Source organism: Akebia trifoliata, chromosome 3, assembly GCF_017979445.1.
Source record: "Akebia trifoliata isolate Shusen 1 chromosome 3, ASM1797944v1, whole genome shotgun sequence".
NCBI lineage: Eukaryota > Viridiplantae > Streptophyta > Magnoliopsida > Ranunculales > Lardizabalaceae > Akebia > Akebia trifoliata.
The window spans coordinates 40,264,597-40,277,803 of NC_141377.1; the positions used below are offsets into that span (position 1 = coordinate 40,264,597).

The window sequence follows — 13,207 nt, forward strand, 5'->3', positions numbered from 1 at the left end:
AATCCTCAAAGAAGACAACTTTTGATTCCTTGACTACTAGCTCAAAGAAAGATGGAGCCCAAGAAGAGAAAATGATTTATTGCAAAGAGTTCTCTCTCCCCTTGAAATCCTGAGGTTCCTCAAATCTTGATGGGTATAGAAAAATCAGATACGTATGTTTCCCCTTTTCCATAGTGTGGCATTAAAGTGTCCGCAGTAAAATTTGACCGTATTTATAGAAACCAAATTATCAGATGGTAAGGTGAATTATGAATATATGTAGAAATAGACAATACCAGTATCTACTATTCAATCAAGAAAAGAAATTACTTGATGGCTTCTGAGTTGCCTCTGCATCTCAGTCCCTTCCTCATAAGGGTCAGTTTCCACATCATTTAGATGGTCACTAATAATATCAACAGGATCCTGTCGAGTCATTTTTTGGGCATAACTTCCCAAAATTAGTGGTTCACGTCTCTGTAAACGTCCTTCAATTTCCTCGAATTCCTTGTGCTGCAAAGGCAATTACAGTTATATTCAGTCTCAAAAGGCAACAGAACCTTGACCAAATGTTAAAAAATAATTAATAGTAATAATAATAAAGAGAGAAAGGTGACCCGCAAACGATGTTTTAACAAAAGCTTGCGGATAGATGGAATGAAAATGATGAAATCCTCCCCAAGAGCATGGGCCAGACAGCAAAGAGCGTCGACAGCATCCTTCCAAAGCTCATCATTCTTTCTGCAATTAAAGACATTAAGAGCTGGACAAATAGATAGGCTCTAACAGACTTCAGAACAGAAAAATTGGTTCCAATGAAAAATCTTACAGATTATGAAATTAAAGAACTTAATCCACATGTCATCATCCGACCAATAAAATATGCCTACCCAAGTATCACATATAAATTAGATACTTTCTTTTTGCAAGGCAAGCAAGGGGTCAACGTGAAAGTGCGTTCAATAGGTTTTGAACTATAACATCTATCATTTTGATTGTAATACAAATGACAGCACCATTAATAACCCAACTAAATCAATTAACAGATCCTTTCTCTCTAAAACATCCAAGGCTGCACATCCATAACATCAAAAAAAAATATGGATTAAACTCAGTAATCAGCATCACACATTCAGAAATATAGGACAAAGAGTTGAGAAAACAATTTCGCCATTAAATATGAAGAACATGAAAACCTGATTGATGAGCATGAAAATGAAGTCGGGTCAAGAGCTACACATAAAGCAGCAATTTATTTAAACTTGGCTGATAGTATTCTAATTTAATGTTTAGCCTTTTAGTTATTAAGAATAGAAGTCTTCTTAATTTTATTTACTTATTGAAGGTATTGGTGTACTTTCTTTTTTCTTTATTTTTTACATTATATATAAGATGGAGAAGAGGGAGATTGATGTTGGACATTTACAATCCTAGTTATACTCTTAGTAGTTTCTTAATTCTAGTAGGATTTATATTTTCTATGTTTAATAGGATTTATATTTCATTGTTATTTTAAGAGTATAATTCCTTGTTAGTTTCTAATTTGTTTTAAAATTCGATTTTATTCTTTAGGCTATTATTAAAAGTTCTTAGAAGTGTCCAAATTGAATTATGATAGGTAAGGAAAGTTACTTTTTAGTATTTTAGAAAGTTTCTTAAGTTTTTATGATGAAGTTATCTATATAAGGAGCTTCAAAAACGAAATTCAATAAATTCTAAACATATCAATTTAATTATCGTTTATCTCTTAATTACCTTTTAGTTTTATACTTTATTTTCTTTGAAGCTATTACATGTTTATCAATTGAATCTATTGATTTAAATTGATTTTGTGTGTCCCATCGAACACAATCTCTTAATTCCTTTCAAATATATTGATTCACATGCTTCCGCTACATCAAAGATCATAAATGAACCAACTAGTGTAGGCCAAACCCGTCCTCTCTCCTTTGAAGTGTCAATTTAGCTAAGTGGTAAGACGTGTGGAGTGTAGAACCCACATCTTAGGTTCAAACCTCCTTGAACCCAACTTCAATTGCTGACCACTAACCTTAAACCTATCCAAAAAAAAAAACACTCCTCTCCCCCTTCCCTTTTTCTTCTTCTTCAAAAAAACTAACATAGACCAAATCAATACGGTATTAGACCATCCAACCAAGTATTTGGTTTAGGGCTTATTCTTTCTCTTTTCTACCCTTCTTACTTCCTTTTTCTCCCTTTTTCATTCATACTCAATTTTCGTAAAAGTTTTCTCATTTCAAGGTGCAAGGGATTTCAAATCTAGAAATCCCATACATCGTTCGCCAACTTTGGGATCGGCAAATGATGTCAAAAGTTAATGGAGAAAATTATTAAACAAATAAATAAGGTTCTGATAAGAGGAATTTCAAATCAAGAAAGATTTATAAAATTTTAACAACTGACCCATCCAAAACCAGCTTCAAATGATGCACTAGAGAAGATATGTGACCAGTAACCTGGAAAAGAAAAAGATAAAAACACATATAAAACAAATAAAACTCAAACAAACTACCAAATAAAAAAATAAAACAAAATAAAAGGATTCTAATATACCAGGTATGTTCTATACCAAGCATGCAAAGAAGAAAATAGTGAAGTACTAACCTGCACACGAGGGATCAATCTTGTAAGAGTCTTAATAGCACTACGTCTTATATCCACCGAATCATCAACTTTAAACAAACGAATGAGCGCAGGTAGAAGTAGATGCATGTGTTCATCCAAAGTCCCTATAGCATGAATATTTATGAGAACTTCGAAAGTGGTTAGTATAGTTAATGGAAAGAACAACAAACAATATCAAAGTCGAAGAGTACGAACCACCAAACACTTCAAGAGTATGCAGAATATCAAGAACGTAAGTGTAGTCATTACACCGTTCTGCATCACTCAATACTTGAATACAACAAGGAAGAATGTCAGGAAGATATGTTCTGAATTCGTCATTTAGTGCCAAACAAAGTTGTTCTACCAGTTGCAGAATCTGTGGAAAACAATTTTCACACTAAGATGGAAACAAAAAAAACAAAAACAAAAGTTCTCAACATAAAATTAGAATCTTTACCTATCTATATACATTGTGATATGGCATAAAAGTACCTATACTGAAAAGAAGCCACACTTACAGGTGAACCATGCACAGAACGGTTTGTCGCTGGCAGACTGAAGGAAGACCATAGTTCGGATATGAGAGCAAGTAAATCTGGCAAATATTTACGTATGTGCTGCACAGATAAAACATCAAACTGCATTAATATTCTCTTGAAGGACCTCAACAACCATAATATGTATGAAAAGTTGGCAAGAACAACCATGACTTCCATAATTTATCCATACCTGGCGCACAATCGATACCAAGGTTCCAAGCTTCCAAGTTATGAACTCCTTAAGTCCATCTTCACATGTGCGGACAGTATGAAAAAGATCAGGCAAAACCTGCACACAATAATATGATAACAAACTTCACCCAAGAATAATCTCATCTACACTAGTTTAATAACCAACACCTTCAAATAGAAAAACAAAAAACAAACTAGGGAAAAAGTTTGATATTTTTTGAGTCCCCCTCTTGCACTCGACCTTTTTTTCTTCCATTCAAGGTTCGAAATCTGGGTCTCATTATGCGTCTTGGTAAGTTGATAGAATGAGACGTCTCCACCAAGACGGAATGAGACTGAAAAAGACATTGTGAAAATACCAATAATCTTGATAAAGAAGTATACAAAGAACCAGAGTCTGTAACTTGGCAGTGGCTTTGGTAGTTTTTTGTTTTGGTGTTTGTTCCTGTGTCTTGGGGGTGGTAATCTCAACCTCCATTTTTAATAAAATTTCCCATCTATAAGCCTAGTTAGAGTCTAAGTAGTTTCTTAGTTCTAGTAGGATTTGTTTCTATTTTCTAATTTTAATAGGACTTATATTTTCTAATTCTAGTAGGATTTATATTTTATTCTAAATTTGTCTTTATTATTTAGAGTGCAATTAGAAGTGTCCAAATTGAGTTTTAATAAGTTTAGAAAGTTAGTATTATGTTATAGATATGTCAGGAAAGTTACTTTTTAGTATTTCAGAAGATTTTTAAGTTGTTATGATGGAGTAATCCATATAAGGAGCTCCAAAAACGAAATGCAATGAATTACAAACATATCGATTCAATTATCTTTTCTTTCTTAATTACTTTTTAGCTTTATGTTTTATTTTCTTTCAAACTATTGCTTGTTTATCAATTGAATCTATTGATTCAAATTGATTTTTGTGTTCAATGTGTTCCATTGAACACAATATCTTAATTACTATCGATAAAGAAAATCATTCATATTTCATAATAAGTGACAGGATGCTTTTTCAAAGAGAGATGAATATAATTAGTACACTCATGAAGGGCCAGTCTCATCTTATTTCGGGAGGGGACAACTGTTCCACATAATGTAGCATTAATAATGATAAAGTGGGAAATTGAAGTTTGAATGACTGATATACATCAGAAGGCAACTTAAACTTCACTACAAAGTTAGTGGACACACCTTTGGTAAATATGGGACACATCCGAGGCCCATGGACTAATCTCGCAAGGAAAACATAAGAAATTAGAAAGCTAAAAATTATGCTAACCAATGAAACATTACTAAATTTAATTATGTTAATAGAAATTGTACCTTGAATATGAACATAAGAGAGCCAACCACCTTCTGGTGATAACTTGAAAGTGAGGGATCCCGTAGAATCCGCATAAGGGAATTGATGGCTACCTAGTAATAAAAAATCAAAATTAAATCAAGAAAGAGAAGACAAGTGATCCCACATTTCCTGCAAATTATTTACCGTAGGGTAGTAATCCTCGGATGTAGCAAAAGATGGCCAAAGGTCCATAGGTAGCTCATCCATAGATGGAATGTGTTGACCAGTATCGCTTGCTGCACGGTTAACTTCTCCGTGTGACCCTGACAAGCTTTGCTGATTGCGCTTATGTACATGTGGATCCAAAGCACCCATAATACCTAAGACCTGGGGACAGGCAGGATGAATTCAGCATAGAAACAATTAATAGGATGTAACTAAAGCATATCAACTGATAGACAAGTACCTTTAATACTTCTCGTCTGGTCGACCATGCCAACTCACCATTCAACAATTTCAAGAGTAAACCAAGCAATTGTGGATACTCATTATACGGAGCAATCACATAGCTGTCAAATAGGGAAAGCAGTAATATAACTAAATACCTCTAAAACCACAAATCCCTTATAAAAATTTAGACAAAAAGAGACCGCAGTTAATACCACGTTGAACAGAAAACCTCTTGGATTCATAACAACAAAGAGAACCATAAAGAACAGAGAATATGAAAATGCTCAAGCATGAGAGTAATCGACCAGACTAAAATTCAGTTTTGTCCCATCAAAACATTACAAGTTACAATCAAAGGGAAAATATCCAAGATAACATACAGAAAATATCCTAGTCTTGGTGCACTAAAGTGCGCCTCATCCCTTAACAAATGTAAGGCATGTGTTCTTTTTTTTCCTATTTACATTGTTTTACAGACTTACATTTACAAAACCCCAACTGCTTCTTGATGGTGCTCGGTGCTCAGTGCTCGTTCAACTGCGATGGAATTGTAAACAAGGAGAGCACCCTTGTGAGCATGAGGTGTGCCTCATTCCTTAACACATATGAGGCAAAGCAGTGTGAGTGAAGTGCCTCAGTCAAGGCACAAGGTGAATGAATCGTATGCCTCAATGTAATAGACATATCTCCACTTATTTTTTATTGGTTGTTACAACTTAATAACATGCATATTAATCTTCAAAAATTACTATGCATCATGCTACATAGTTATCATCACTATATTATCAATACATACATACAAGTATCTTTTTTTTAAATTTACATCGTTTTATAGACTTAAATTTACAAAAACCTAACTACTTCTTGGTTGTGGTAGATGCCTCTTGGGGGTGCTCAGTGCACACCCAATCCACTGGAATTGCAAACAAGGTGCTTCTTCTTCCCTCTTCTTCTTCTTCTTCCTTCTTGTTGTCATTGCTGCACATTTTAACAGCCTGTGTTGTTGCTACTGCTGTGCCACAACACTAGCACGTGTTGTTGTTGCTACTGCACAACAACAGCATCTACTTTGCTGTCCATATATCAGAGCCAGATGGTTAAAGTTGAGCTACTTGCTGGAGTGTTATGCAACCGATACATACCCAATCAACTAACAATAATATTTAGGACAGGCATGTTCAACGAAGGCTAATTAATAAAATGGACAAAGTTGATTGAGATGTCTTGGGCATGTTCAACGAAGGCTAATTATAGCCCCCAGTTAGAAAGAACAAATAAGTTGAAAGTTCTAAGCAAATGAGAGGAAGGCCCAAAAGAATGTGGATTGAGATAGTGAGATTGGATATGAACATCCTTTCAAGTTTCAACAACAGAATACATGGCTCTGGACAGACTTGAATGGAGGAATAGGATTAGTCTAGCCAACCGAAAACCTTTGAGATAAGGCTTCGATGATGACAATGTTCGAGGGCTTTCAAATCTTGCAGAAATGATTTGTCATATGATGTGTACACACTAGCATGTAATCATTAGCTGTTCAACCAAGAATAATAAAATGAGCAGCATCGTCTATTTTTCAAGAAACAAAAGACAAATCCTCAATGTATGGAGACCTGTGGATCCATACTATAAGAATCAAATTATACCAATGACAACCAGATTACAATTATAAAGATCCAAAGATTGTAAAAGAAATGGAAAAAAATAACAATGAGCATGCATCTAAATCAACAAAAAGTTTGGAATTTTATTTAAAGGATAACATCTTATGCAGTATTTACCAATTATATCTAGAGCTAACAAAAGAATAAAATGAGCTCAGGTGACACCATGAAACAGAAAAACAGAACATGGAACGAGTAGCATACCCTGTGCTCTGTACAACTTGACCAAGTGTTGCTACGGTCACCTCACGTTTAGTAACAGAAGCTCCATCCAGTAGAACTTCAACAATTAATGGCATTAGTACAGGAAGATATTGTCTCATTGCAAAACCACCCTATACCACAAACAACAACAAAGTAAGAAGTCAACACTTTAGCAATAGCTACATAAACATGCAGAAACCTGTAATTCTAGCCCAAAAACTTTTACGCGGTAAATTGTCACCATTCTTCTCATGGTGTAAACCAAAGCTTTAAAAGCCATATGAGCTTACACTTCAAAGCTCGAATCAAGGCTTCCCCAAATGCCATGTGCCTTGTTCACAAGGCATAAAAGCTCATGAATCATACAACTCACACTTGCGCTTTGAAAAGGGTAGCTACCCCTTGCCTTCTACACCATTTAATGCCTCACGTCACAGGTGCCAATTTACGTGCATATTCTACTGGTAGTAAACAGTAACTTTAGGTTGTGATAGCATGGACAATCAATTTTATTTTATTTTCCATCTCTCCTCCCCTAACCTAAATTAAAGGAAATAATAACATTTTTATCTGTAAAAAAATTAATGGCATATTTTTAATTTAAATTAAATAACTTCCAGAAAAGTGCATCTTTCTCAGAATTGTGACAGATCAATGGTTTTGTTTCATAGACTGTCCCATGAAGTGATTACTTTACACTATGTAGCTAGCCCAAGCCCAAATACAGAAAGTTTGCTAAAGTAAAAAATTTTGCCATCTCCTAACATGAATCCTGATCCTCTGTTTAGACTAAGAGAAAATCGATTGTGAGGGTATGATCATGTGCAAAGAAGCCCAATAACTATCACAAATTCCCAATTACAATTTCCAAGGAACTTACAAGTTGGAGGTTCTTAAAGGGTAAGAGAAAGACCAACAAGGACATAATAGTGATGAACACACCTGAAACAACAGAAAACGTGACTCGGGAAAGAATTGAATAGTGGAACAATATTCTTTTTTGGATAAGGCTTTGATGATGACGACAACGACGATGACACTATTATTCCCATTCTTATTTTTAAAATTCATCTCAAATGAGTTCACATGACATCTACGTTCCAAGCATTGAGGTTTACTCCTCATGCTTTGGACCATTTTAGTGCTGGTGTAAATATTGAATTATGAGCCAAACCCATGAAATGTGTGATGTGTCATTCTAAGCATCATTGAATCCCTTAAAACATACTTTCTTTGATAAGTACTTAAAAGTTAAAACACATTTTCTAATTGTACATACACAAAAAAGCTTGTTTTCGAGAACTAAACAAATATTTCGGAATGTTTCGAAATATTTCAAAACATTTTGAATGTTTCAGTATTTCGATTGACCGAAACAACAAAACTAGACAAGATTTTGAACCATGTTAAGAAAAACTGTGTTGAACTAAACCATTATTTACATGAGAGAGAGATAGAAAGATTATATGACAATAGAACCTTCAAAAGAGAAATTTTCTGTATGTGAGAAAGAGAAAAAAAAAAAGGCACAGATCAAGGCAGTCAGAATTCAATTCTTCTAGTTTAAACAGTTCCTAGGTAAAACTATATCTGCACTGAAGTGCAATTTTTGGGGAACAATGGTACAGATTCGCACAACCTATTGGGACATATTGGCATCTATCAGTGGAACTGTCTGGTCTAGTCTGGGATTCAGAACATCAATTAGGACTACAAGAAAGAAAATCCTTCAAGCAAGCACACTATAATGCAAGTGGAAAAGGATATAGGAGTCCACCCACCACTTTAGCGAGCTCCCCAACGGTAACAAGAACTCCATTGACAACCCCATTATTAGCATTCACCCCAGTGCCTTCACGTAGTTTTGCCACAAGTGCCTGAAAAATCATGATCACAATAAGTCAGAATATACTAAATCGGATTGATGTAAGTGTAACAATCACAAGTGGAACCTTGTGTATCGGAGCAATATATGGGAGTATTAGTCGTTCACAACTACGAATCAAGCAACCCAATAATTTTGCACTTTCTTCTCTGCATTTGCTATCTGCACTGCTGACATAATAGAAAGTCAATGTCTGAGGCTTAAATGATGAAAAATGATGAACACAGAATAAAATGAAAATTTCCACCTTTTTCGCTGTGATTGGTTTTAGAATCTACAAATATCTCACTTTACCTCTGCTCTAGGTATGTCAACAACTGTATGAGGTGGCGACGAAGAGCTGGGAGAACATATGCTGGGTTCCTTTCAGATAACCTCCCAGTCACTGAGATCGCATACTCTCGAACATCAAAATCCTACATCAAAAAAAAAAAAGGCTTGGACCCTTGAGCAGACTCTCCCTCCATACATAAATTAGGTGTGTTTAAAAACTGAGTCTAACATAAGCCCTCATGCTATAGACAATTCTACTCATTAACAAGAATTTTGAAAAGTAAAGGGAAAAAACGCTTGGAAAAGTAAAGTAGAATAATTATAATATATATATAAAAGAGGAGGAAAAGAGGACTAAGATTACAGATATATCATAAAGTTCATACAACAAGACCCTGCAGAACTATCTTCAGTAAATTTCATGAAATTTTGATTCAAAGAAACATTCAAGAGGAGATTTACAATCTTAGGTAAGAAATCTACATTACTTATTTGTACAAGTAAACCACAAAGTCTAATGTTTAAAAATCCATGTTCAATCAAAGTGAAGTTCAGAATAAAGAGGTCTCAGACAAAAGACCAACTTCCACATGGCTCAACCAATTCAAACCAATCAACAAGTCCTAATATCATACAAAACAAGCACTTATAGGTATTGGGAAGAAAGGAATCCCAGTGAATATATTAGGGTCATTAAAGAAATGTACAAGGGGAAGATAATAACTATGATAAGAACTGCCGGTGATACAATCAGGTTCTTATAGTATAACTACATCAGGGGATCAGCAAAGAGCCTTTCTTTTGCAAGAATATGGATGAATTGACTCCTTATCTTCATCGAAAAATCCCTCGGTGTATGTCATATGTAGATATAATTTTGGAATGTTGATTTATGTGCAAAATGTTAAGATGCTGATTTTCACATCATCAACTAACGTAAAAAACTTAGCATTGGCTGAATTCACACCTCATCATTTAAAGCCACAAACACAGCACTCAAACTATCAGCCTGCGCCAAAAATTCATCAAAGCCTCCATTGCCATGCAGAGATGAAAAGACCGACAGACGAACATTAACATCAGCATCTGCAACAGCCGCAATGAGAAGCTTTTCCACAATCTGCAACAAGACCAAGAACAGTTAATAGTCATATGTAACATGCATCAGCCATGTGTGTAACACATGTGACTCGCATGAAGCACAAAGAACAAAATCCAAGTAACTCTTAAAAGTTTACTAAAGTAACATTTCTAGGAGCAGAACATCTCTAACACTGCATACACCACGCACGCACCCCCCCCCCCAACACCCCCACACCCACACACACGCACATCACACACACACACGAGATGTATGGGAGCAAGAAGATGCTTAGATTGTGACATGGCTGTGGAATAGTATGGAACCACAAATCAATGCAAATGTTATGTTCATGGACACTGCAAAGGATGTATGGGAATGGGTGAAACTTATGTCTTGTGGATCAAATAACATCACCCGGATTTATGAGCTCACACAAGTACTTTTCTCTACAGCACGATGACAAGACCCTAGAGCAAGTTTATGCCTCTATGATGTGAATGCGTGAAGAAGTTAATTAGTACCAACTTATTACTATATTTGCATGATGTAGAACAAAGGAAAGATATGGATGTCATTCGAATCTTCTCTTCTCTTTGACCAGAGTATGAAGCAATTAAATCTCAGATCCTAGGTAGCCAAGATCTTCCATCACTTAAAAAAGTTTTATCTAAACTTAAGAGAGCCACATTATCAGATAATGGCATGTTGGTGGTGATTGATTAGCTTTAGTGATTCCTAGAGATCACAGAAACCATGGTCATGGTACTCGTGGTGGTTGAAGTGGTCATTGTGGTAGGGGTGGTGGTAGAGATTCAAGGGGATGCTGATGGGGAGTCGTGGAACCTGTGCACCCATTGTGCCTTGATGGACATGCAGTAGACTATTACTAGGATATACAGGGTAAACCTGTTGCTCATTACATTTCATCAGCAGTTCAAGATTCAAATCATACACCTATTTCTACTACTTCTGACCAACTTGTGGAGAAGGAGTCCATTATTCTTCCCTTTTTTTAATGAATAAAATAAATTTATTAATGGCGGCGGTTAACGAGACCTAAAACCCCAAAGGGGAACAAAGCAATCAGAACAAGATGGAGGCTAACAAAACACCACCTCCACAAGTTACGCACGACCCATACGATTACAAACCCAATCCCACCTCCCCAAGAAGCCTTCGAAATAAATCCCTCTCGCTTCAATGAACACCGAGCTCCATTGAAACACAAGGCCAAGAATTTCAATGCTCACCTTGTAAACTTCAAGCTCCTTATTCTCAAAGACCCTCCCATTTCTTTTGCACCACAAACCCCAAAAAATGGCAAAGGGAAGAATGGACCACAACTTCCTTTAAAAAGTTTGAAAGCCCACTCCCCATTGAGACCAACACTCAAACACACTCCCAAGGGACTTGGGCATGCACCATGTCAATCCAAACAAGTCAAAGAAGTGAGCCCAAACCCGGTAAGCATACTCGCAATAAAGAAGGATATAATTCACAGATCCCCGTTCGACTTGCATAAGCTACAAAAGTTAGCCGAAATGACTCCCCTTATCATAAGATTATCCAAGGTAAGCAACTTCACTTGAACACCCACCCAGACGAAGAAGGCTATCTTGGACGGAACATTTGCTCTCCAAACCCCAAAAACAGGAAAGGTTCCCATCGGATTTAATGATTTTGAGTAAAAAGAGTTGACCGAGAAGCCACATTTTTTCTTTAATCTCAAAACACTAGCATCCTCGCCTCAAAAATTACCCGTGAAATCTCCGAGAGCTCTCAGAAGCTCAAGAACATCCTCAATCTCCCAGTCATTAAGCGATCTTCTAAAACCCAAATCCCATGATATCCCATTTAACGTTAGATCGAAAAAATCTGCCAAAGACTATTCTTCCCAACCAAACCTCCATAACAATTTCCCAATAAGCGCCTTATTCATAACTCTAAGATTTTTATCCCTAAACTCCCATTCTTCTTAGGCTGGCAGATACCCTTCCAACTAACCAAAGGAAACTTCGTTTTACCCTCCATATCATGCCACAAGAAATCCCTGAATATCTTGTTTAATTTTACCTCAACACTGGTGGGCATAGTGAAAAGAGCCATAATGTACACAAGGATACTAGAAAGAGTACTTTAAATCAAAGTTAGCTTGCCCCTTTTCTACAGATAGTGAGCTTTCCACGAAGACAATCTCCTGCTAACTCTTTCAAGGATTGGGTCCCACATCGATTTGCAATTAGAAGAAGCCCCAAAGGGCAAACCCAAATAAGACAAAGGGAGAACACCCACTTCGCACCCCAAGTTAGCTCCAAGGTAGTCTATATCCTCCACATCTCCCACAAGGAAAATCTTATTTTTTCTAGAGTTTAATGGAATTCCAGAGAAAGCCTTGAAACACACCAAAATACCACTCAAAACCCGAATTTGCTTAATGGAGGCATCCAACAGGAATAACATATCATCGGCGAACTGCAAATAAGACACCATAAGACTATCTTCCGAGACCTTAAAACCCAAAATATCCCCGTTATCTACTGTTTTAGTAACCATCATTCCCAAAGCCTCGGCCACAATGATAAAAAGGAAAGGAGACAGTGAGTCCCTTTGTCTTAGCCCCCTCGAAATCTTGAAGAAATCAGCAGGAAAGCCATTAACCAAAATTGAAAAAGGAGCTGAGACACACTTCATCACCCAACTAATCTACACCTAACCAAAACCCAAACGAGCCAATAGACACCTCAAGCAATTCTAACTGACGTGATCATATGCCTTTCCTAAATCCACCATACACACCACCCCCGAAATCTGAGATCTCAGTCTTGAATCACTGCACTCGTTAGCTATCAGTACGTCAACCAAAATTTGTTTCCCCTTCACAAACGGCCTTTGGGCTAGGCTAATGATAGTATCCATAACAAATGTGTAAAATCCGAAATGTTTTCCGCCCCCTCCTTCTTAGGAATCAAGGCAACAAATGTGTTATTTGCTCCTGAATCTAGAACCCCATTGATCTCATCCTCCTCGTCCATC

The 13,207-nt window shown here is 36.4% G+C and overlaps 1 protein-coding gene across 1 annotated transcript in view; it reads right to left on the reverse strand.

Moving 5' to 3' along the window:
- The window catches only part of TOR (target of rapamycin), a 67,202-nt gene that overhangs the window by 30,747 nt on the left and 23,248 nt on the right, over positions 1 to 13,207 (reverse strand). The window contains exons 11-26 of the mRNA XM_086435290.1: positions 10,058 to 10,210; positions 9,112 to 9,233; positions 8,885 to 8,984; positions 8,714 to 8,809; positions 6,933 to 7,063; positions 5,081 to 5,183; positions 4,819 to 5,001; positions 4,653 to 4,745; positions 4,521 to 4,556; positions 3,337 to 3,435; positions 3,126 to 3,224; positions 2,821 to 2,983; positions 2,605 to 2,729; positions 2,404 to 2,456; positions 597 to 720; positions 310 to 492 (exon numbers count right to left, since the gene is read on the reverse strand). Coding sequence (XP_086291416.1) covers positions 310 to 492; positions 597 to 720; positions 2,404 to 2,456; positions 2,605 to 2,729; positions 2,821 to 2,983; positions 3,126 to 3,224; positions 3,337 to 3,435; positions 4,521 to 4,556; positions 4,653 to 4,745; positions 4,819 to 5,001; positions 5,081 to 5,183; positions 6,933 to 7,063; positions 8,714 to 8,809; positions 8,885 to 8,984; positions 9,112 to 9,233; positions 10,058 to 10,210 — 1,863 coding nt within the window. The remainder of the gene's footprint in view (positions 1 to 309; positions 493 to 596; positions 721 to 2,403; positions 2,457 to 2,604; positions 2,730 to 2,820; positions 2,984 to 3,125; positions 3,225 to 3,336; positions 3,436 to 4,520; positions 4,557 to 4,652; positions 4,746 to 4,818; positions 5,002 to 5,080; positions 5,184 to 6,932; positions 7,064 to 8,713; positions 8,810 to 8,884; positions 8,985 to 9,111; positions 9,234 to 10,057; positions 10,211 to 13,207) is intronic.